At 47.3% G+C, this 26,328-nt stretch overlaps 2 protein-coding genes across 2 annotated transcripts in view; one reads left to right on the top strand and one right to left on the bottom strand.

Moving 5' to 3' along the window:
• Nucleotides 1-23,108, bottom strand: part of LOC142310532 (uncharacterized) — a 119,489-nt gene extending 96,381 nt beyond the window's left edge. The window contains exons 1-3 of the mRNA XM_075348053.1: nt 22,991-23,108; nt 22,810-22,907; nt 17,619-17,703 (exon numbers count right to left, since the gene is read on the bottom strand). Of these exons, the coding sequence (XP_075204168.1) occupies nt 17,619-17,703; nt 22,810-22,907; nt 22,991-23,075 (268 nt within the window). The 5' untranslated portion in view covers nt 23,076-23,108. The remainder of the gene's footprint in view (nt 1-17,618; nt 17,704-22,809; nt 22,908-22,990) is intronic.
• The window catches only part of LOC142311928 (uncharacterized), a 252,254-nt gene that overhangs the window by 173,412 nt on the left and 52,514 nt on the right, over nt 1-26,328 (top strand). The gene's annotated exons all lie outside the window — the stretch shown is intronic.

Below are 26,328 nucleotides of genomic sequence, written 5' to 3' on the forward strand. Positions count from 1 at the left end.
TCGATTAGAGCGACCCCGGGGAGTCCTATACCATGTCCGTAAGTGTCACCTCCTGCTATTGACAATTGTTGTGGACACGAGGGAAGTGTTTAGAGGTCCAGCAACCCACTTCAGCTACCTTGAATGTACTGCAGCTCCCCACGGGGCAGGTGGTTATCCTACTCGTTGCCAGGCCTTTTTGGGTCCGGTCAGGCGATCTCATGGGTGGCCTTGCCTGGTTCCATTGCCCCAAGGCATGCAGTAGATGGTGTGGAAAGTGGGGTTATTGGGGAAAGTTTGTTGTGACGCCACCTGTGGTATGCGGCCAGGGAGTAGCCGCCTCTGCAAGATTACTCGCCGGGGCAGGTGTTATGGCAGCCGGGATGGTGTTGTTCCCTACAGGCGGAGCGGGCTCCGGGTGGAAGACGATGGGATGGCGGTCCCTTGGAAGCGCCGGGGAGATGCTGGTAAGGACAAACCAACACAGTCTCTGCGGGTTCAAGGTGTAGTTTATTCACAGCTTCAGTCGCCAGACCAGTAGCATTGGCCAACTGGTCCAGGAAGCCACTATCTATCCCCCATTTCCTTGAGATGGCTGGATTGTCATTGTAAATAAGCACTTGTACCTTGCCCCTCCCCCCATCTCATTGTAGATTGTAAGCTCTCACTAGCAGGGTTGCCTTTTTTTCCCTTTAAATATTGTATCTTCTATAATTGTTACTTGTTTGTATATGTTTATGTATATGATATGTATATGTATATGAGCCTCCTGAATTGTAAAGCACTGCGGAATATGTTGGCGCTATAGAAATAAAGATTATTATTATTATTATTGGTCACTGCCGTGATGGGCTCTGGTCAAGCCCGGATCCACGCGAGGTCATAACCGGTGCGGTAGTCCATGGGTCCTTCCTCACTGCGCTTTGTAGTGTGGGTCCCTGTGGCTTGAAGCACTTAAGACTCCCTTCCGTACTGTTCCCTATGCCAGTAGCCTGGATCCACTTGAGTCTGATCATGATCTAGGTCCCAAAATCCTGATGCCACTTGGCTCTGGAAACTTGTGTAGTCAGAGAAGCATAGAACCTCTCCGTCCAGCAGAATCTGGTGATGCAACGTCGAAATGCATCACCCTAGGGTGTTGCACCCTGAACTGCACTGGCCCCGGGAGAACTGACACGGTATCCTCCACAGCGACCGTTAACTCCTATGTTCCACAGGAGCTACCGGAAAAGACGTCTGCTCACTGTCACACCTGCTGAATAACTCTCTAAATTACTGTGTGTGACTCCTGACTCCCCCTTGTGGCCACACCTCCCCTCACCCAGGTCCTAAGATAGTGGATTGGGGCCCCAGTTGTGAGGACATCCTGTAAATGCCACACTGTAGGTGACCCCTTTGGTACCCGACCCCTGCCAAGTCCCCAGTGGGGAAGAGGGCAACCCATATGTGTATGTGGTTGTGTATGGTGAAACCGGCACCGACCTTCCCTGGATCCATGATCAGTAATAAACCCTAAGTGGAGTGCAGTACCCTGTGGCGACCAGAGCCTCAGGGGCGCCACAGTACCATCTACTGCCAGTGGAACGGCATATCCCAGCTGGCCCTGGTGTCACCGCATGTTGCACTGCATAAGGCAAATGATGGTTACACAAGATACTGAGTGGTTTTCTGACCCCCAAAAGTCCTCAATACTATAAAATTGCACATTTTAGACTGGAATTTTATTGTAGCCAGCCTAAGGCACACCTGTGTAATAGTCATGCTATCTAATCAACATCTTGATATGCTACACCTGTGAGGTGCATGGATTCTCTAGGAAAAGTGCTCACTAATAGTGAAGGGCGAGTGCTCAGCACTGCTCAGTACTCAATCGAGTATTAGGGTGTTCGACATGCTCAATACTTAATCGAGTATTCTGGTACACAAGTGCAATGCTTGAGTAACCGCCCTACACGTTTCCTGGCTTTTTATCAGCCAGTAAACATGCGGTGATTGCCTGGAAGTCATGGTAATGCTCTAACCATATTGGTTACTGGTATTTCTGTGATTGGTCAGCCTCATAGCATCATCGGGTCTATGTAAGGCGGGCTTTACACGTTGCGACATCGGTAACAATATATCGTCGGGGTCACGTCGTTAGTGATGCACATCCGGCGCCGTTACCGACATCGCAGCGTGTAAACCCTAGGAGCGTCGATCACCGATCGCAAAAACGTCAAAAATCGTTGATCGGTGACACATCGCTCCTTTTCATAATATCGTTACTGCTGCTGGTACGATGTTGTTTGTCATTCCTGCAGCATCACACATCGCTGTGTGTCACACCGCGGGAACGACAAACATCTCCTTACCTGCCTCCACCAGCAATGCGGAAGGAAGGAGGTGGGTGGGATGTTATGTCCCGCTCATCTCCGCCCCTCCGCTTCTATTGGTCGGCCGCTTAGTGACGTCGCGGTGACATCGCTATGACGCCGAACGCACCTCCCCCTTGAAGGAGAGATTGTTCGGCGGTCACAGCGACGTCGCTGCACAGGTATGTGCGTGTGACTCTGCCGTAGCGATAATGTTCGCTACGGCAGCAATCACCACATATCGCATGTGCGACGGGTGCGGGTGCTATTGCGACGACATCGCTAGCAATTGCTAGCAATATTGCAGCGTGTAAAGCCCGCCTAAGACTCAGAGACACCATGCTTGCTGCACTCTACCAGGAAATAGTGTAAGGACTAGGGAGATATTCTGCTAGAGAAGGCACAATGTGTTACAACGTGACACTTGTACCTGCTGGTACAAAAGTAAACAAACGGTCCTTTTTAGAGCTATTTGAAATCTATATCATTCTCTAATAATACCGTTGTTATTCTGAATTAAGTGTAGGGTAAGCTTCTGGAAAAGACAGTGAATTAGAGGCATTTAGGCAGGGATTCTAGCCTTACACACTGTGCTGCTGATTCCGAATAGTGTAATCTATTCTCTAATAATACCGCTCATAGCTGAATTTAGTGTAGGGCAAACATCTGGAGTAGGCATAGTGTATTAGAGGCATGTAGGCAGGGATTGTAGAATACAAACCTTTCTGCTGCAACTAAAAAAATCTATTCTATTCTCTAATAATACTGTTCTTAGATGCTTTAGTGTAGGGTAAGCTGATGGAGAAAGGATAGTGTATTAGAGGCCTGTATGCAGGAGCTTTAGCCTTAAAGACCGTGCTGCTGCTAGCAAAAAAATATATTCTATTTGCTCTGAACACTGCTCTTAGTTTTCAATTAGTGTTGAGATTCTGGAGTAAGGATTGTGTATTTGTCGCGGGCGGAGGAGGGGACGCTGCGCTCTCCCACTGCTCGGGTCCGGCCGCTGCTGCTGCGGCTGCTCGGTGGTGGCTCGAGCGGTGGGCCGGATCCCGGGGACTCGAGCGGCGCTCCTCGCTCGTGAGTGAAAAGGGTGGGGATTGGATTGTGGGGATTTGGTTATTGTCCGTGACGCCACCCACGGTTGTGGTGAGGTTGGTGACACCACCGCTGCTCTGGACGGGGATCCCGGGAGCGGTGACAGGGAGCAGCTTTGATGTTAGTTCTCCCCTCCGTGGGTAGGGGGGTTGGTTGTCCCGGGGCCCGGTGATGGAGTAGGGATGCATGGCAGGCGGGTTACGGGGCCTGGTGAGGTGCAGGGTCGCGGGGACAGCGCTGTGCCGCACGGCACGGTGGTACTCACTCAGCCAATGATGAGGACACAGCTCTCGTTAAAACACACAGCTGGATGGACGGGTCCCACAGACGGCTGCGGTGTTGTTTCTCCAGGCAGGTTGATGGTGATTGTCTTTCCCTGCACCTACAGTTAGGTCCAGAAATATTTGGACAGTGACACAATTTTCGCGAGTTGGGCTCTGCATGCCACCACATTGGATTTGAAATGAAGCCTCTACAACAGAATTCAAGTGCAGATTGTAACGTTTAATTTGAAGGTTTGAACAAAAATATCTGATAGAAATTGTAGGAATTGTACACATTTCTTTACAAACACTCCATATTTTAGGAGGTCAAAAGTAATTGGACAAATAAACCAAACACCCAAAAAAATTTTTTATTTTTAATATTTTGTTGCAAATCCTTTGGAGGCAATCACTGCCTTAAGTCTGGAACCCATGGACATCACCAAACGCTGGGTTTCCTCCTTCTTAATGCTTTGCCAGGCCTTTACAGCCGCAGCCTTCAGGTCTTGCTTGTTTGTGGGTCTTTCCGTCTTAAGTCTGGATTTGAGCAAGTGAAATGCATGCTCAATTGGGTTAAGATCTGGTGATTGACTTGGCCATTGCAGAATGTTCCACTTTTTTTTTTTTAACTTCGTTTTATTAATTCCAAAAACATGTGGTACAGAATAAATCACACATAGCATTACTCAAGTACTTTCCAGGAATATCGGTCAATAGCATGAACAAATAGTAACATTAACGGATAAGATAATAAGATTTTCATAGCACTATCTGCACCTCTGTCAACTTTGTCAACTGCATGCTACAACACTGATCCTGCCAGTACATACTGATATATAGCATGTAGTCAATTTTAATCAATGTAGTCTGTAGTCTCTAAACCTAAAGAAAACGAACATTAGTAACAATAACTATTCCTATTCTATACCGCCTAGCTGTGCCACTGGAATGCGCTTCATTATCCAATACAGAGTATGAATCTATTATTGTAACAGTAATAAACCTGAGGCTTCTTCGAGTGTGCCGGGGGAGGAGTTCCACATATCCCAAATTTTCCTGAATTTTTCCGGATGTCCTCTATTAAAGTATACCACCCGCTCATATGGAATTATCGAGTTAACCAGTTTAATCCAGGCTCGCACAGTTGGATTTGAACCCCCCATCCACCTCAAGGCAATTAATTTCCTGGCCAGGAACAATGTCTCTCTAAGAAGTATTCTTATGTAGTGATCTCCCATCCCGTCCTCCATTACTCCAAATAGGCACAACAGAGGGTTGCATGGAACAGGCATCAACACCATTGAGGACAACTGGGAAGTCACTTCCTGCCAATACGTGTGTATGATTGGGCAACTCCATACCATGTGCAGAAAGTTTGCGTCCGGTCCATGGCATCGTGGGCATTCCGACGATCGGCGCTGGCCCATAGTAAATAAGCGAGTGGGAGTTAAGTATGCCTGATGTATAAAATAGCATTGTATCAATCTATTGTTGATGGACGGAGATACCATAGTTGGAGACTCCAGTACCTCATCCCACTCCTCTCCCTGTAGAGAGGGAATTAGGAGCCTCCATTTATCCTGTACCGGCAGCGGCACCGATTCCACACCAACCGATAACAGGTGTGTATAGATAGCTGAAATCATACCCCGGGGCCCCTGTGACTTCAGTATGCCTATCATTGGAAACGATGATATCAATGCCCCAGACCCTGTCCTCCGCAGGTGAGATTGAATCGCTGTACGCAGCTGCAGATACCTAAAGAATTGTGAGTGTGGAACATTATAATCGGTTTGTATCTGCCCAAAAGATTTAAAAACAGCAGTTCCCGAGACATAAAGATTTCCCAACTCAAGGACTTTATGAGCTATCCAAAACTGTGCCGACGGGTGGTCCTTTAGGGTGGGAAAGTAACCATTGCCCCATAACGGAAGCTCTGCCACTGCCCCCTCAAAGCGCGTTACTTTTTTGGCTTGTCGCCACACTGATCGTGCCAACCTTAAAATAGGCAACAGCCTCGGGACATTCCCCCTGTCCGACTCCAGAAAGCCCAACAGACAGTCTGCTCCTACCGCACGTGCCAAATGATCCTCCGAGTTAGGCAGCTGGCAGTCCAGCATCCATGTACCCAGCATCTTGAGTTGTCCTGCTAAATAGTATAGGAAAAAGTCTGGTAATGCCATCCCTCCCAATGACTTAGATCTCTGTAGGATAGACATCCGGAGTTTAGGCCGAGCCTTCCCCCAAATAAAGGATGAGGTGAGTGAGTTAAGTGTGGAGAAGAAGGACCTGGGCACCAGCACCGCACTATGTTGCAGAGCATAGCTAAGCTTAGGAAGCAAAATCATTTTAATTAAATTTATCCTTCCGACCACTGAGAGTGGCAATTTTCCCCATAAGTTATACTTAAGTTTGACATGATCTAAAAGTGGTAATATATTCATCTTAAGATCCATTGTGTGGTCTTTCTGAATATGTATACCTAGATATTTGAAGCTAGATACAACAGGCAAGGGTGACACATCATCCATCGGGACCTCTGACCCATGTGTTAATGGCATTAGGGCTGACTTGTCCCAGTTAATATAAAGGCTGGAGAATTCTCCAAATCTATTTATAACTTCAATGACGACTGGCAAAGTGGCACGTGCCCTATCCATGAAGACAACCATATCATCTGCGTATAGGCCAATAGTGTCTGTGCGATCTGCTATGGTAATTCCCGTGATAGATGGATGAGTACGGATCCGAATTGCCAAGGCCTCGATAACTAAGGCAAATAGGGCAGGAGACAAAGGGCACCCCTGACGTGTACCCCGTCCCAAAGAAAAAGGTGCAGATGATACGTTATTGACTATGAGTCTAGCTGTAGGGGATCTACATAACATGTGAATCCAGTTACTGAACTTTGGGCCAAAAGCAAACCTCTGGAGACAAGCTGATAAAAAAGGCCATTCCACCGAGTCAAATGCCTTGGCCGCATCCAGCGAAGCCAAGGCCCACTCGTTATCTGGAACCAATGTACTGTACTGCACTATAGACTGGACCCGTCTAATATTTATAGAGGTATTTTTCCCTGGCATAAAGCCGGTCTGATCCGGATGTACTATGTCCAGTATGACAGAGTTGAGCCGGGATGCCAATATTTTGGTGAAGATCTTATAATCAACATTAACTAATGATATAGGTCGATAGGATCCACACTCCAAAGGGTCCTTTCCCTCTTTCTTCAAAACAATAATATGTGCCTCATAGAAGGAAGCAGGCAACAAGCCACCATCAGAGAAATGCGAGAAAACTTCCAGAAGAACCGGGGCCAGGGTCTCAGAATACTTGACATAGAATTCTATAGGAAAGCCATCCGGGCCCGGGGCCTTCCCCCTTGCCATCTCAGATATGGCCGTAGTTATCTCTTCTATTGTAATATCTGCATCTAGGAGCTTGCGCTGTGCCTGACTCAAAGTGGGGAACTCTAAATCTGCAAGATAGTCTAAGCAGTCCTGGGTTCCATGAACGCTTCTGGAGCTATAAAGTGTTTTATAAAAGGTGCAGAAACTTTGTAAAATGTCTGCTGGGGATGTGACAATCGTACCATTAGCTTCTCGTATACCCAGGACTGTATTAGAGGCGTTATGCTGTCTAACCATATATGCCAACAATTTACTTGACTGGTTTCCCAACTCAAAATATGACTGCCGAGTAAAAAACAGTTTACGCTTAGACTTGGTCTCTGAGTGTTGCACATGCGATCTATATGAATGTAACCATTCCGTCCTATTCCCCTCTGTCGGGTTTGATATATACCTTGCCTCTAGGGTCCTAAGTCGCCCCTCAATTTCTTCGTCTTCTTGTTTAGTCAGCCGTTTTATATATGTAATAGTCGAGGACAGACACCCACGAAGATAAGCTTTGAGGGTATCCCACACCAAGTTATTTCGGGGTTTAGGGTGGGCTGCCAAGAATTCCTCTAGTTGAAGCGGGGTTCTGTCACTTTGATCAATTAATTTGAGCCAAAAGGGATTTAGCCGCCAGGAAGGTCTATTAATAGTCTGGTCAAATTTAAGAGTCAGGGTCACCGGACAATGGTCTGAAATACCCCTTACCCCATGGACCACATTATCCACCCAGGTTGCTACGTTGCTCGACCCAAAAATATAGTCCAGACGGGACAACGTGCGTCTCGTGGAAGAATGGCAGGTGAACTCCCGTGTATTAGGATGTCGCAGCCTCCAGAGGTCCACCCACCCTCCTCCCTCTATGCACTGTCTTAGGTCAGTCAAAGTCGAGGTCGCGGACCGCCCCCCCCCATCTAGCCTAAACCTATCCAAGTCCTCGTCGACCACTAAGTTAAAGTCCCCCATACATAGGATATACGCATCCGGATAATTAAGGGCGAAGCTTAGCGCTTGTTTGAGAACTGAAGTACGGGCAGGTGGGGGATTATAAATACATAATAGAACATAGTCCCTGGAATCTATAGATGCAAATACAAATACAAACCTCCCTTCCGGGTCTCTTCTAACCACCTTGGCTTCCCACCGGACAGATCTATGTACCAAAAGGGAAACTCCCCTAGAATAGCTGGTGTGAAATGTATGTGCCACCCATTGTACCCATGGTTTCTTCACCATCTTAGCCGTGTCCCTTGTGAGGTGGGTTTCGACCAACGTCACCAGCTGAGCCCCACAACGCCTGATTTGGGAAAAGATCTTAACCCGCTTTTTGGGTGACCCAAGGCCACGGACGTTCCATGTTGTAAAAACTAATTCTGGCCCCATGTTATACGTCTTGCCTCTATATGACCAGAATCACAGATACAAGTATGTAGATCTTGTATGCCGCAGAAAGGACTCCTCCCCCAGCATTCAGCCTCTTTTTCAGATTTCTCTCGGCCACATCTTATCTTACAATAAAATATATTTAGCACACCAGCAGCATTATGGATATCCCTGTAAAAAAGCGGGGTTAATAACCATATAACTGTTAACCAAATAAAACAGCAACAAGCTCCGGAGCCTCTTCTCGGAGTCCTATTAAGCATCCCAATTACCAATGGGGATACCGTCACTGAACACAGTGTCCTAGTATAGGTGGTGTGGGAACGCAAGATTCAGGGCTCCCATTCTGCCAGCATCCAGACCCCAACACATTTCTCCAGCCCAGAGACACAAAAAAGTCCAGAATAGCTTAAGAGAAACGACAGTAGAGAGAGGGAGTCACAGTAAGGAGGGAGCCCCAAAGGAAAAAAAACCTCCGCCATTTGAGCACAATCTCAACGTCCTTTGTTCCCCGACCCCGGGTGGAGCCGGAGCCAGTCCTCTGCTTCCGAGGGAGTGGAGAAAAATAATGAGGATCCTTCATGTACTATGCGGAGCCGTGCAGGGTATAGCATGGAATATGCAATGTGTCTGTCTCTGAGCTTCTTTTTCACCTCCAGGAAATTAGCTCTTTGTTTCTGGAGGTCCACAGAGAAGTCCGGGAAGATTGAAAGAGTGGTGTCGTTGTATTTGAGTGGGCCCTTCAGTCTAGCCAAACGGAGAGTTGTATCTCTGTCCTTACAATTGAGAAGTCGTGCTAAGAATGGCCGCGGTGGCGCACCCGGAGGAAAGGGCCTGGTCGGGACCCTATGTGCTCTCTCAACCGCGAAGGTGGATGAAAACTCGTCCCCAAGAGTAGATTTGAGCCACTCCTCCAGGAAGTGTTCCGGTTGTTGACCCTCAGATTTCTCAGGCAGCCCAATTATTCTGATGTTATTGCGGCGCATACGATTTTCCAAGTCATCCGCTTTCTGGCGCCACGAATTCATGGACCCAGCCACCTTTGTCAGTTTAGTGGCCAGTGGTGTAATTTTATCCTCTAGGTCAGATACCCTTGTCTCGACTTCAGTGGTACGTGTTTTCAGGGTCTGCAGATCCTGACGTAAGAAGCCCATCTCCATGCGTACCTCCTCAATCTTCCCCGAAAGAGAGGTTTTACACGTGGATATCGCCTGTAACAATTGTTCATATACTTGTCTCAGGGTCAGATCATCTTGGCCTCCTTTATCCTCTGCTGTTGATTTCTGATCCCCATGGTTCTCTGAACCCTTGTGAGAAGTAGCCCTCATAGCTCTGGGGGTGTCTGAGGGGTTCCCTCTAGCAAATTCCTTGAGCTTGTCAGCGGCTCCTGAGTTCTTGGGGGGACTCATGATACCTCTCCTGGTATATATGTAATCAGGGAGAGGGTGTTTGTGGCCTCCTGCCCACCTCCCAGTAGCTGGATGACAACAATGGAGTTAGGTATCAGCGATGAGGGTCCCCAATCCAAGCCCCTGTATTATATGTGGCTAGCAGTTTGTAGCTGGGTTATACAGTGGGGGATGGGAGGGGGGAGAGGAATTCTTAGAGGTGTACTGTGTGTCTGGGGAAGAGCCGTGGGTCCCTTTTTTCAGGGCACACACCACAGATCCTCCAGCACATATGGGGTTAAAGTCCCTTCACCGCTGCTAGGCTGTGTAAAGCTGCCTCATGCTGACTGCCAGCCTGAGGCCTGTAATGCAAATATCCTCCAGCACTCACTGTGTCTCCGGTTTCAAGGCCACCCACTGCTCTCCTGAGCACAGCTAATTGCTCCAGTCGGATCCTTTTTATCTCCGTGGGGAGTGGGTCTCCAATTGTCAGATCTGGAGGACGCTGCACACACTCTGCAGAGCTGGCAGCATGCAGGCAAAATGGCCACCGTGTCTCCCTCTCCAGACTCACAGATCTTCACCACCACTGCCAGAAGCCTGGGGAAAGTTCCAGTGGAGTTGCTGGGCTGTAGGTGAGTTTCTCCTTGCAGGAGGAAGAGCTGGCTGTCGATTGGGGACTGATTGCCAGGTATATTGCAGGATTTTAAGTCCAGATCATGGGAGCCCCTCTAGCCTGCGACCGTTCTGCTTGGCTACATAGCCACGCCCCATGTTCCACTTTTTTGCACTCATGAACTCCTGGGTAGCTTTGGCTGTATGCTTGGGGTCATTGTCCATTTGTACTATGAAGCGCCGTCCGATCAACTTTGCGGCATTTGGCTGAATCTGGGCTGAAAGTATATCCCGGTACACTTCAGAATTCATCCGGCTACTCTTGTCTGCTGTTATGTCATCAATAAACACAAGTGACCCAGTGCCATTGAAAGCCATGCATGCCCATGCCATCACGTTGCCTCCACCATGTTTTACAGAGGATGTGGTGTGCCTTGGATCATGTGCCGTTCCCTTTCTTCTCCAAACTTTTTTCTTCCCATCATTCTGGTACAGGTTGATCTTGGTCTCATCTGTCCATAGAATACTTTTCCAGAACTGAGCTGGCTTCATGAGGTGTTTTTCAGCAAATTTAACTCTGGCCTGTCTATTTTTGGAATTGATGAATGGTTTGCATCTAGATGTGAACCCTTTGTATTTACTTTCATGGAGTCTTCTCTTTACTGTTGACTTAGAGACAGATACACCTACTTCACTGAGAGTGTTATGGACTTCAGTTGATGTTGTGAACGGGTTCTTCTTCACCAAAGAAAGTATGCGGCGATCATCCACCACTGTTGTCATCCGTGGACGCCCAGGCCTTTTTGAGTTCCCAAGCTCAACAGTCAATTCCTTTTTTCTCAGAATGTACCCGACTGTTTATTTTGCTACTCCAAGCATGTCTGCTATCTCTCTGATGGATTTTTTCTTTTTTTTCAGCCTCAGGATGTTCTGCTTCACCTCAATTGAGAGTTCCTTGGACCGCATGTTGTCTGGTCACAGCAACAGCTTCCAAATGCAAAACCACACACCTGTAATCAACCCCAGACCTTTTAACTACTTCATTGATTACAGGTTAACGAGGGAGACGCCTTCAGAGTTAATTGCAGCCCTTAGAGTCCCTTGTCCAATTACGTTTGGTCCCTTGAAAAAGAGGAGGCTATGCATTACAGAGCTATGATTCCTAAACCCTTTCTCCGATTTGGATGTGAAAACTCTCATATTGCAGCTGGGAGTGTGCACTTTCAGCCCATATTATATATATATAATTGTATTTCTGAACATGTTTTTGTAAACAGCTAAAATAACAAAACTTGTGTCACTGTCCAAATATTTCTGGACCTAACTGTATGTAGTGTAACGGTTCCAATGGGTTCCCACCGGTAACCCGCTCCCCAGCTTGGATGGGTGCTGGAGGAGCCCCTTTTGCCTGCAGGCTCTGGCCCTGGGAATTTTAGCCTTGGCGGTGACTGAGTTTCCCTCTCTCGGTTGGACAGTTGCCTTTTGTCGGGACTTGGCTGCTGGGAAACCCAGGAGGTTCCCTTCGCTAACGGATTTGGCAAATTCACGGCGACTCCTAGCCCTGCCGGGGTCCGTAAGCCCCTGCCGGATGGTGCTGGCTTCTCTTTGCGTACCGGTCCGGTACCGCCGGGCCACCGCCCGTCCACGGTCCTTACGGTTAGCTCCAATAGGCCACTCCTGCAGACGGTCACCACCGTCTGCCAACCTTGCTGATCCGTCCGGGCCACACACCCGGACCAACTTCAGGCTGCTTAACTGCCACTTTACTCCTCTCTCAACTCTACTCCAAACTGAACTCTCTCCACTCCTCAACTCATCTCTGCCTGGTTTTCCCGCCTCCAGGACTGTGTACTCCTCGGTGGGCAGGGCCAACTGCCTGGCCCACCCCCCTGGTGTGGACATCAGCCCCTGGAGGAAGGCAACAAGGGTTTGTGTCTGACTTCGGTGTGCCTGACCGGCAGTGTGGGGTGTGTAGGTGTTGTTCTCTGTGGCCCCTGGCTTGTCCAGGGCGCCACATATTATGGGCTTGTAGGCAGGGATTACAGCCTTACACAGCTTGCTGCTGCTGATAGTTAAAAAATGTATTCTATTCTTAATTAATACTTAGCTGTACGTAATTTAAAATGCGCATGCATTTGGTAAGGGACATGGAAGTGGACATCCCACTGATGGTGAGGTTGTGCCCATGAGCTAGCCAAACTGGGCCTGCTGCGGGAACAAAGCAAACACATATCATCTAGACCTAGCTTCCTTTCTCACTTTGCAGAGTGGTGGAGGACAACAATGATGAAGCCAAAACAGTGAAAGCAGGTTGTGGGCTGGATGGCAGATAATGCTTCCAATCTATTTACCAGTACCACCCTATCTTCCACACTTTCCAATTTGACTAGTCAAGACTCAGGACTACATAATCCTCACACTGATTTCTCTCCAACCATGGCGATTCTAAGGAGACAAATGACCCCACACTAGTCAGGTCGTCACAGAGTTCTGCACAATCTTTCTCTCCTCGTGCAGGGTTCAACCCCCCATGGTTCTGGGTCCCTATCTTGCAGTACTGCCTCCACTAGCATTCACAAATCCTAGTGACACCTTGGCTTGCACCACACCCTGTCAGGCACACCAGTGGGCTGCTTAAGCTGGAATAGGGCCGCCCACCTAGGGGTCAGGCAGGGAGGTGGGGGGGTGACAAGTCAGTTAGCTCCAGGGGAGCGAAGTGAGCAGTTGACTCCAGGGGAGCAAAGTGTGAGGAGGCTGGGAGTTGGAGCTCCCAGAGGGGAAGCAGCCTAGGTTGCAGACGGTGGTCTGGACCCGGAGGAGTCGGAGACCCGGTCGTGGGAAGTTGTGCCTGGGTGCTGGGCTAATCACGGAAGATAGTCAGCAGCCACAGTTCAATAGCCGGGCTGGGAGCGAAGGCACGTCGGGGTACATGGACCCTAGGTCAGGGAGAGGCTTCAAGCAACCCGGCAATTAACCTGCGGAGGACAGGCCTATATGGACTGTTGCCACCAAGCTCAGAGATCGGGGGCACTAGCGCAACGAGGGGGATAGGGCTTTCCAAGAAAAGCAGCCCACTGAAATCCCAAGCGTGAGCTCCTGAGAGCAAGCTCCTCTTGCTAGCCACAGCAGGGAGCGGGGCCCGGAAAGCTCCAGGCTGATGGGCCATAAAGGGCAATCTAAATTAAGGTGCCAGGAGGAAAGCCACAGATTACCAGGCGGTACTGCAGGGGACGGGACCCGGTCGAGCTCCCCAAGAGGGCAGCGGTACCCAGAGACTTGGTTTACTACGTTGTCAGCGTCTGCTTTCTTGCTGCGTGAGTACCTGGTTAACCCCTGCAACCAGCGAGCCTGCGCTCCCCCTGCACCCCAAACCACCATCCAGAGTCCCGGGGCCTTCCCCTACCCATGGAGGGTAACGTCATCTGGCTGCACCACTCCATCACCCCGGGTACTCCCAACGGCAGCGGCGGTACTCCCTATTACCGCACACCACGGGTGGTGTCACAAACTATCTATATCTTTCCCTGTAAATACCCTCCTTCTTCATTTGAGTGTGGACCCTAGCCCCCAGGTCTGGAGACCCTCAAGCCACGAGTAATCACCCCTGGATCCGAGCGGTTCGACCGCTGCAGGGGAGGCACACTTGGACACGAGGAGCTACTTATCTTTCCATTTATGGCTTCTTCTGGACTCTCACTGTCCATGTCTAAAGAGGCACATGAGGAGATCCTGTGCATTGATGCCCATATATTTGAGCAGCCATCCATGTTGCAAGAGGCACATGAGAGATCCTGTGCACTGATGCCCACATACTTGAGCAGCCATGGTCCAAAGAAGGCGACGGTAAGGAAATGGAATTACTGTCTAAAAAGGTGTATGATGATGAGACAAAGTTGCCAACAAGGCATACTAAGTCTAGAAGTCAGGAGGAGGACCACAGCGCGGAAGTCGAAGATGAGGTGGTAAACGATGAAGTCACTAACTCAACTTGGCAAGGTGGCATGCAGAGCAATGACAACAGCTCAGTGGGGGAGGGATCCGCAGCATCGCTACAGGCATCAAGAGGCAGAGGAGGGGGCTCGAGGGAGAAGGTGGACAACTGTTCCCCAGAGCACCCAAGGTCACATGCCAAGGGTTAGGTGTTCCCCAGTCTGACGCTTTTTAACAGAAAGTGCAGAAGACAAGAAAACAAATTGTCATCACCAGCGTCATTCAAGGACCCGCCCATAGTATCGCGCCTGCGCAATACGATCACCGGCCCTCGCAACTTGAACTGTGCTCAGTCCGGCGATACTGCCACTGGGCATGCGCGAGACTTCAGGAGCACTGAGTAACAGGAGGGCGGCGGCGTCATCTGTCAATCAACACTGGGGGACGGCGAACAGCGGCAGGAGGGGGAATAACGGACGCAATACAGCCCGCACTCGTGGCCAGAAAACATCATTAGCATACCAAAAGGGAAGATTTTATAAAGTGTTTATTTAGGTCTGAAAGGGGGGCCAGTAGGAAGATGAACCTTTCTAGAATGTAGCCCAGGAGCTGCAGAAGGGGATTCTTTTAGTTTAATAATGAAATTTCAGGTGACAGGTTCCCATTAAGAGCATGTTCAAAATTGAACAAAAAATGGAATCAGAGTTTCTCCTGTATGTCTGTTGCTGACTAAATTGCCATGCCTCCTGGTCAACTAGGTGGGTCTAACGCCTGTGTGTGTCCACAATCATTTCTCCGGGTGATCCCACTGCCTCTTTCCCTGTGCCATGTGCTGGTCAGTCTCCTGTCAAGGACACAGGTGCAGTTGCCTCCTGACGTGAACCTGTCTTTGCACATTCACAAACACCATCATGAACCACATCTACTTTCTGGTCCCAGCACAGCGTCCGGCTGTCTCTACCTCAGGACTTGGTATGCAAGCGGAAATAGAAAGACCCAAACACTAAATTACTATATTTTCAGACTACTTGCTCTGCAAATGGCGGCATTTAGGCTTGTGGATTTCCAGAACCTGGTAGTGGTGGCCGTCCCTTGGTACTTGATCCCAAGTCTTCAATATTTCTCCTGGTGTGGCGTCACCGCCTTACACAACTTGGTGTCCCATAACATCACCCATGCATCATAGTCAATTTTAACTAAGCCTCTAACTGACTGCAAAAGTAGTTCCCAATTACATCGTGAGCACTTGCGCTCTCAGAAAAAAATATACAACTAACTGTGTGGTCCATTTTTTTTTCTAATTAGCCATTATAAAAATTAAAAACTTGGGATAAAAATAACATTTTAGTGAAAAAATGTAATTATTCGTTCTCCACTGCCAAATGGAAAAAAATTCAGTGACACACCTGGGGTGTCAATCTGCTGACTGCACCACTAGATTAATTTATTGAAGGGGGCAGCTTGTAAAATTGCTTTTCTGGCACAGCAGGTACTCTGCCAATGTGACATGGTAGCACCCAACTATTCCAATGAAATCTGAATCCAATATGGCACTATTTCCCTTCTGAGCTTTACCCTGTGCCTCAAAAGTAGTTTTTGACTACATATGGGATTTTGGTGAAGTCAGGAGATATTGAGTAACAAATTCTATGGTCCATTTTCTGCTATTACCCTTTTAGACAATATAAACTTTGTGGCCAAAGCAATAATTTAGTGGAAAAAATGGTAATTTTTTATTTTCACAACCCAATGTTATACAATGTAGTCAATCAACTGAGGGATAAAATTGCTAACTACACTGCTAGATGAAATCCTTGAGAGGTGTAGTTTCCAGAATGGGTTTACTTTTGCGGGGTTTCTGCTATTTTGGCATGACAGGAGATCTTCAAATGTGATGCAATCTATTCCAGGCAAAATGGAGCTCCAAAGTTAAATAGTGCTCCTTCTCTTCCAACACCTACTGTGTGCCCAAACAGTAGTTTTCCGACAAATATATGGAGAACTTGTAAAACAAATTGTTTGGTCCATATTCTAATGTTATCCTTGCAAAAATGAAAAAGCAACATTTTTGTGGCAAAAATGCAGTTTTCCATTTTGGCAACTCAACGTTATAAAATTCTGTGGGTTCAATGTGCTCACCACACATCTAAATAAATTCCTTACAGGATTTACTTTCTAAAAGTCACTTGTGTGGGTTTTCCCCTATTTAGGCACATCAGGGACTCTGCAAATGTGACATGGCATCCGCTATCTATTCCAGCCAATTTTTCAGTTTAAAAATAGTGCTCCTTTGGCCTGCCGTGCGCTCAAACAGTTGTCTTCCACCACATATGGGGTATCCTTGTATTGAGGTTAAATTGCACAACAAATTCCATGGTCCATTTTCTCCTGTTTTTCTTGTAAAAATGAAAAATTTGGGGCTAAAGCAATATTTTTGTGGGAAAAAATAAAATATTAAGTTTTTCCTTCCACATTGCTTTAGTTCGTGTGAAACACCTAAAGGGTTAATTAACTTCTTAAATATGGTTTTGAGCAGTTTGAGGGGTACAGTTTTTAGAATGGTGCCACTTTTGGGTATTTTCTGTCACATAAGACTCTCAAAGTCACTTAAATGTGATGTGGTCCATAAAACATATTGTTTTTGTAACCTTTGTTGGAAAAATGAGAAATTGAAGATAAATTTGGAACCATTCTAGCAAAAAATTATGTTAAAAATGGAGCTTATGTAAAGTAGACATGTAGCAAATGTTGTTTATTAAGAATTTTGTGTGATATTACTATCTGGTTTAAGGGCTAGTGATGGGCGTTTTCAGCGAGGAGATGCAGGTCTGTGAACTCAGTGATCTCACCGTCTGGCTATCAGAATATGATGCCACAAAATCAATAAATAAATAATATAAATAAATGCAACTCATATCAACCTAAATTTACTGCTAATATGCAGTACAATATGTCACGAATAAAACAATTTTGGAATCACTGGAATAAGTTGAAATGTTCCAGAATTATTACCACATAAAGTGACACCGGTCAGAAGTGACAAATGCGGGTCCGTCAGGAAGGTGAAAATAGACTTCGGTGGTAAGGTGTTAAGCAATAAATCTTTATGTGTAAAATCTCCATGAAAAACTCAGTGTAACAGACGCTAAAAATTGAACACATACCATTCAATGATTAAGAATGACTGTGACTTCTCAGCACTTAGTGGTCATTACTCACCTGTGTCTGTAGAAATCTCCTCTGTACACTGCTTATCACCCCTCACATATGTCTCTATAGTATTAATATAGGTCAGATCTTCACCCTGAAACATATATTGTAAAAGTCACAGATGATGGAGAACTCGTGTGAAATAATTTAACCCCCCCCCAGAAACAATAGTAAATTAAAATATTGACCACAAATGGCACCTCTCTATTCAGCATTTATCCTGCCCTAGGTACTTTAAAGGGAACCTGTCACCATTTTTTTGGACTATAAGCTGCGGCAACCACCACCGGGCTCTTATAAACAGCATTCTAACATGCTTTATTTAAGATCCCAGGCCGCTGTGACAGCATAAAAACACTTTATAATACTTACCTAACGGTCACGCTGCGGTGGAATAGGACCTAATGGGCGTCTCCGTTGTCCGGTGCCGGAGTCGCCTCTTTCGGCCATCTTTGTTCTCCTTCTCTAGCTGCGGTGCATGATGGGTCCGACGTCATCCACACTCGCCGGCATTCCGGTCCTGAGCAGGACCGGCGAGTGTGTATGACGTAGCCGTGTCATGCACACAGGCTTCAGAAAGAGGACGAAGATGGCAGAAAGGGGAGGCCCCCGCACTGGACAACGGAGACGCCCATTAGGCCCTATTTCACTGCAGAGCGACCGTTAGGTAAGTATTATTGTGACGCCCTGGCAAAACCAGGTAGTCACACATAGGCCCCCACACAACACCATCCCTCACCTAAGTAACATACAGCCAACCTGAAACCCTAGTCACCCCCCCCTTAGGGCAAGACAGGCACACCAGTGGGCGGGACGAGGCGGTTAGGGAACACCCACCTAGGGGTCTAGACAGCCCGGGGCAGGAAAACAAGCAGTCAAGTCAAGTCAAGTTTAACTGCAGTTCAGTTTGTAGTTCAAGTGGAGAGGAGTGTGGGCTGGAGCTAGGTGTAGCTCCAGCAGAGGAGAAATTCAAGTTGAACGGTGCCAGAGTCGGGGCCCTGGTACCTTGGCTAGGTGGCAGACGGTGGTCTCCGTCAGCAGGAGACGGGAAGACGGCTCGGCAGATCCGAGGAGAAACGGAGAAGGGTTGGAGCCCACCGGTACCGACACCAGAGATCCCAACCGGAAACCGTACACAGAGGGGGTACTCGGACTCTGAAGCCAGGACCGAAACCAGCGGCCTAGCTAATTAACCGATTGAGGGCAGGATTATAGGTCCTGTTCCAACCAAAGTCCCGAAAGAAGACAACCACCCACAGAGAGGGATAGGGCAGCCGCCAGAGCTCATAGATCCCACGGGTCAGTGTCTGCAGGCACAGCTCCTTAGGCACACAGCAAGCCGAGAGCGGACTCCTGAGTTCCAAACCAGGCAGTCCACAATACACAAAAACAGTGCAGAGGAAAGGACAGCGACCACCAGCCCGGATGGGGGACCAGAGTACAACTGACCGTGGCGGCCGGCCACCAGCACCTTGGTTTACCAAAAGATTCGTGTGATTCATTCAATAGTGAGTAACCAACTATCCCCTAGTCCATCTGGGCATGTGGGCCCCTGCCGTCGCCATACTCTGCACAGAGACCGTGGGCCCGGGGAAACCATCCCTACCCACGGAGGGGTTAACATCCGGCTGCCATTACATCTCCCCCGGGTACCCCATAACAGCAGCGGTGGTGTCCCACTTTACCACACACCGTGGGTGGAATCACAGACATTCTATAATCAACCCCGTACAAATACGTCCCCCTTTTATTCGGAGTGACCGCGAGACACCCGGGTCCGGGGAACCCCTCAAGCTGTACCGTAGGCCCCGGATCCCAGCAGCGCCGGCTGCTGGCACGGGGGCGGCATATTATTAAGTGTTTTTTATGTTGTCACAGCAGCCTGGGCTCTTATATACAGCATGTTAGAATGCTGTATATAAGAGCCCGGTGGTGGTGGCTGCAGCTTATAGTCCAAAAAAGTGGTGACAGGTTCCCTTTAAGTGGTCATACCCCCTATTGGTAAGTCAGACTAAGGATATGTGAAGATGATGTATTTTTATTAGGTGAATTGCGTCTGAGACTAATCTGAAAAACATTTGCAGTGCAATGTTAAAGTGACTTGCTGTGCATATGTTTCGCCTCCTAAAGATTTGTACGCATAATGTCTTTTTCAGGCAGGTTGCAGAGTAGTAAATAAAAGCTAATTAGTCTTTTGAATGTCAGGTTTTCAAGACCTAAAGTGGTTAAAAGATGTAACCAGACTATTCTTTTTGTGGGAGCTTGGAGCTGCTTTCTAGTTTATTCAATACAATTCTTTAATAAAAAGTCGGCAGCCAAAATTTAACCATAAAAAAAGCATGAGGAATCTTTTGCTTGAAACATTTCCTAGGTTTGCTGACAAATTGATGAGTGTTTGCAGCCTCTGAGTGATGAAAGTGCAAATAATGATGTTCCACTGTAGACTGTAGATCCTTTTGTTTTCTAAGAAATAAGCCACCGCCAGACAAGTCTAGCGGAAGTTCTCTAATTTAAAACAAAAGGAGCACTCAGCAGAGTCAGGGTGAGTCAGCCGATAGCCATCTAAATGTATGGGATCTTCAGACAAACATTGGTTCAGGTGAAATATCTGGCCTCATTCAGCCTGTTGTATTTTCGGTCGTTGTGTTGTCTATTGGTGGAATGAACATCACACTGACCTATAATGATCTTCTATCAATAAATTAAAAAATTACTACATCGACATCTATGCAAGGTTAAAAGCACCATCAGAACATAAATACAGCACCAGAACCATCATCAGTACATGGATACATCACCAGAATAATCATTATATGAATGCATCCATAGATCCATTGGCCATAAATAAATACAGCACCAATTTAGTACAGCAATCAATTGCAATGTCAGGTCTGCCTCCGACATATACAATTATACAGCATGAACTTGGAAATCCTACTATATCCATAACAATTATAAGGAGATAATGGAAGCTGTAATTACCATCAATTTAAAGTCACTTCCAGGTCACACAGAACTCAGCGTGACCAGGAGACTGCAGAGCGATGACGTCACTGGGTAGGAGAGATAAACAGTAGTAGGTGCCTATACTAACTACACTACATAGTACATAGACACATTTAATGAATAAAAAATGTGGTGTGTGTGTGCTTCTATAGCTACTGTGGAGTAGCAATATGTTTTAAAGTCTTTTAATCCTATGCAGATTGGTTTGGGTTTGGGTCCTGAGACCCCACTGATTTCTCAAAAGACTTTTTAGAAGTGAAAAGATCAGGAGCATATGACTTTCTACCACATCTGCACTGCGCTGTTTGTGCGCTCTTCAGAGACGCACTTCTATGTTGTTTTGAGCAAGTTGTGGGGCTCTCAGAACTGGGTACTCCATTGATCTGCTCAGAATTAGAAGGTCTAAAACATATATAAAAAGCTCCCAAAAGTTTAGTTACTCTGTATTGTGCATTTACTCTGGCTGACAATGGACAACCAAATATCATTCTATTTATACAGACTAATAATTACCAGATGCACAACCAAAACATTCATTTGTCACATGAAATGGTGTTTTAGCTTGAATAAAGATCATTTTTCTGGAGAAAAATTCCCTTCTATTAAGGCCTCTGCCACACATCCGTGCCGCCGGCACGTGTTTGTCATTTTTTACACGTACCGGCGGCACGGAGACACTTTAACCAATGCTACCCTATTGTAGCAGGCACACACACGTAAAACCACACGGAGCGTGTGTCCGTGTGCGTTTGTACGTGTGTGCGTTTTTGAAAGCGCTGACATGTCAGTGTTTTCTCCCGCAGCACGGGTGTCACACGGCCCGCACCCGCACCACACGGGTGTAGTGTGGATGCGGTCCCGTGTGACACGCGCCGGAGAAAACACACATGTCAGTGAAAAAAAACCAAAAACATTAACTCACCTTCTCCAGCCCTCCTTTCTCTGCCGCTGCTGCCTCTTGCTGTCGACCGCCGCTCATTATTCTCATTGAATATTCACTTCACTGCCTGGCAGCAGCAGCAGCGGGGAGACGGGAGGGCTGGAGACCGAGGATCAGAACCACGGACAGCAGCGCAGACATCAGGAAGGACCAGGTGAGTATGCAAATTACCAGTTCTACGTGTGCTATCGCGGATAGCACACGTAGAACACTCGTGTCACGCACGTACCAGAGACACGTACTTACCTGCACGCAAAACGCAGGGAAAATACGTGTCTCTCGGCACGTGCGTGAATTTCACGTGAGTGTGGCAGAGGCCTAAAACAGATTTATCAGTTTAACAATTATTCTGTGCACACATATGTGTGGTCATCCTGTTTACAGGTTATTATAAGATTGCAGATCGGCTTCATATACTGTAGCTGGTCGGCAGTCATTTAATGGCAGTGATTCTACATTGTAAACACACTCTAAAGGCCGCTTTACACACGATATTGCTCATAGGTCGTTTTTTAGTGGTCACACGTACCCATCTCACAAACGACGCTACATCGTTCAGTGATATATTGTTTGACCAAGGCGGTCGTGTGGACACTGTCACACAGCATTCCTCCCAAAGATTCCGGCAACGACAGAGGCGTATAATTATCCATAGCATACACCCTGGCGTAACACCAATCAGAGCAGAGGAGGTGTGGAGCATTGCTCGTAACGTCACGCCCGCGTCGCTGATGACGGGCGCACTAACGATGTTGTTCGTCGTTGGCAGGGTGTCAAATGTAGCAATATGTCTGCTACGTTCGCAACGACGAACAATATTTTGAAAATGAACGACGTGTCAACGATCAACGTTTTTCGCTAGTTTTGCGATCGTTCAGAGTCGCTCGTAGGTGTCACACGTAACGACGTCGCTAACAACGACGGAAGTGCGTCACGAAAACCGTGACCCCGACGACACAACGTCAGATAAATCGTAGCATGTAACGGGGCCTTTAGACCCAGGTTTCACGCTAATTGGAGCTGTTAACATTCCTTTCTTAGTCATTTGGACCTGACGGCATTATGACTTTTCACATCCAGAGCTCATCTCTGCAGACTTTCCTCTTCTTTGCTACAATCAGGAAATGGCCGGTGTCTCTTATAAATTGCCCACAAAGTGTATAATACTGGTGGATATAATAAGACTGAGCACAAGTCCTTCAAAGACTTTTACTCATCATAGGAGAAATTTGATGACACCTTCTCTCCATTTACCTGATGATCCTGAGGAACGTCGGGACTTTCTTGTTTACAGTCTTGTGGAAGAAGAGGACGGGGACATCTCTCTGGTGTTGTCCTCTCACTGGATAGAACTGTGGGAGACACACACAGGGACTGAATTCATTCTTTACATACAGATAATTATAGGCCGTGTGTATTTAGTCCTGTCTGTTACCTGGTGATGTGAGGGGCTGGGGAACCTCCATCATGACGTCCTTGTACAGATCTTTGTGTCCTTCTAAATACTGCCACTCCTCCATGGAGAAATAGACGGTGACATCCTGACACCTTATAGGAACCTGACACATACAATGATACCGTCATCCCCCGATCCCTTCATAGCGTTACTGTATAATGTCCCAGCATTCCCAGCAGTGTCACCTCTCCAGTCAGCAGCTCAATCATCTTGTAGGTGAGTTCTAGGATCTTCTGCTCATTGATGTCCTCATGTATCAGGGGGTGAGGTGGAGACCCCGTGATTGGGCTCAGAGGTCTTCCCCATCCCTCAGACACAGGGTCCTGACAGCGGTCACTAGAGGTCTTCTTCACTACTGTGTAATCCTGGTTATGGAGAGACACATTAATAAATCTCACTACAGACATTTCCAGAGTCCTCACCTCTCCAGTTCTGTCCATCTGTTATTCCCATAGATAAGAATGATGTAATGTGACGTCATCAGAGTCTCTCACCTCTCCAGTAAGCCGGAAGAGGATCTCTAGGGTGAGGTGTAATATCCTCTCCGCCATCTTGTCCCTCTCCTTAGCCATCCTTGACTGGTCAATCAGGAGAATTCTCTTATATAGAAGATCTGAGAGGATCCGATATTGTAGGGACCTGAATGGGGAGAAGATGACGATGTAACATCAGAAAGATCCCATGTAAGAAGTCTCCGGAGCTGTTACCGGCTTCACATGATCACTACATCCAGTCCTGGCCCCGTCCTGCCCCCGGTATAACACACAATCCAACTATAGTCACACACAGAGATTTATCATGGGTTCAGTAGTGAAGGGGTTAATGTTGCATGCGCCCAGTAATGGGAAATCTCCACATACCTCCTCCTGCAGAGCCGCACACTGGATATACAGATGCTCTGTGCTTACAGGACCTGTGATGATGTCACATGGATGGGAGGAGTCAGGGGTCACATGATCAGGTCCTCAGCGTATGCAGGACTCTGCGTCCTCACAGATGCTGTGGTGATTTTTCATTACCCCTAGCCCCGTCCCTCCTTTTCTTCTTGTAAAATGGTAAGCTCATTAGCTGTGAACAAGACAAAAACCGTCTCCTCCAACTTGCAACATCAGGAACCAATTTCACTGGTTACTGACATTTGATCACTGTGATAGACGCTATCACAGTGGTCAAATCCCCAATATTTTGAGAATATGGCAGCACTTGGGTCTGCCTCTCTCCTCTCTCCCTCGTAGTTGATCTGGGAGAAAAGAGACTACAAGTGCTGGTAGTTAAAAAAAAATAAAATTTTAACCAATCACCATCAATCCATCCCTAATATTCTGATCACATCCATGTTATCCCCCTAGTTAGAATCTTTATTTGCTTTGTCCTTATTTTAGAACTTTTCTTTGTCTTTCTTATTCTAGGCTTAGGGTTTGGGCTAGGGTTATGGGTAGGGCTAGATTTGGGGCTAAAAAAAATAAGAAAAAAAATAGTAGTGTAAGCTTAGGTTTAGTTAGGCAAGGACATAAAATATAATGGCGCAGAGTATTTGTTACGCTCACCGAGGAGCGGCGAGCGTCCGGAGGTGGACCCACTGGACCGTGCACTGGACTCCCCTGAGAAGGCGACCAGCAGCGAACCCCTATACAGGGACTGTGCGGCACCTCCCCAGAAGGCCTAAATGCACGGCAGCCAGGAACCGGTAGTAGGAGTCTCTGTAGGGCCAGGTGTAGCAAGGTTGTGACGTCTACAGCCGGCAGAACACGGAAACGGCACCGGAGATGTTCACAGCAGGTGACGTCCACAGCAGGTACGGCACAGATAATGAATGTCCACGGCAGGTAGGGCACGGTGACGTCCACTATCGGTATGAGCGGTGACGTCCACAGCAGGTACGGCACAGATAATGTCCATGGCAGGTAGGGAACGGTGACGTCCACTGTAGGTATGAGCGGTGACGTCCACAGCCGGAATGATACGGATGGCACTACGGTGAGACAAGGGATTAGAACCAGGTAACAAATACACAGAAAACAGATAACAGCACAAGGGGGTCTGGACGCTGGCAAGGCTCTAAAGGAAGCATTGCTCTGGTGCCTGCTGCTGGGGGAGGTGAACCTAAATACCCATTAGGTAACAGGTGACCTCTGAGGTCACTTCCAGAAAACGGGGCATACCGCTTTAAGAAAGGGGGCGTGGCCTCACGCGCAGCCTAGAGTCACTTACTGCAGCTCTGTGTAAGGACGGGAGACAGGAAGAGGCTGCAGCATGCCTGGGAGCAGGACGTACATCAGGACCCGGAGCAGGGGCAGCGCCTGCAGAGCCATGGGACCGGTAAGAGGAAGGCCGTCGCTGCCTGGGGCTATGACTGGGAGTGCAAATGTTCATAGAGGTATTAGATACTATTGAATGGCAAGATAACTTTCACTTAACATCTATAGATATAGAAAGTTTATATACAAGGATCCCTCAGGATCTAGGGATAAAAACAATAAGGGATCTGCTGTTAAGAGTGCAGGTAGAGAAAAAAAACATCGATTTCATTGAGGAGGCTCTGAATTTAGTTCTCAAAAATAACTCCTTTAAATTTGGAGCTCAGTGGTATAAACAATGCCGGGGTACCGCGATGGGTACCCCCGTCGCATGCGTTTTTGCCAACCTATTTTTGGCCGCTATAGAAAATGAATTGGTTTATGGTATGCAAAATCCTTTTTTGAGACACATCAAGACATATCTCAGATATGTCGATGATATTTTCATCATATGGGACGGGTCCCAAGAGGAATTTGAAAATTTCGTAGTATACTTGAATAAGATCAATGTTTATAACATGAAATTCACCCACGTGTTTGGGGATAAAAATTTGGAGTTCTTGGATGTAAAGTTAACTTTGAATCACGGTTCCCTCACCCGGGAGGTCTTCAGAAAGCCCACAGCCAAAAACACATTACTGCACTTTGGTAGCTTCCACCCCCCTCATATAAAAAAATCACTACCCTTTGGCCAATTTTTGCGAACTAACAGAATTAACAACGATAGACAAATTCGAGACGAACAATTCCTGGAGCTCACTGGCCGCCTCAAGGAGAGAGGATATCCGTCCTCTGTCATTGAGACTGCAAAAACTCGCACGCTCCAGAGAGCAGAGGGAAGCAATAATAATAATAAAAAAACCAGTAGGGTTGTCACGGGCGTGGGCAGAGGTGGAAGGGATCTGTATGATAAAAAATTCCTATTCACTTTTAAATTTGGCCCTATGGACCATCAGATAAAGGCCAGCATAAGGAAACACTGGCACGTCTTGGAGAATGATCCTGTTTTAAAAAATAGAG

Source organism: Anomaloglossus baeobatrachus, chromosome 5 (genome assembly GCF_048569485.1).
Source record: "Anomaloglossus baeobatrachus isolate aAnoBae1 chromosome 5, aAnoBae1.hap1, whole genome shotgun sequence".
Classification (NCBI taxonomy): Eukaryota; Metazoa; Chordata; class Amphibia; order Anura; family Aromobatidae; genus Anomaloglossus; species Anomaloglossus baeobatrachus.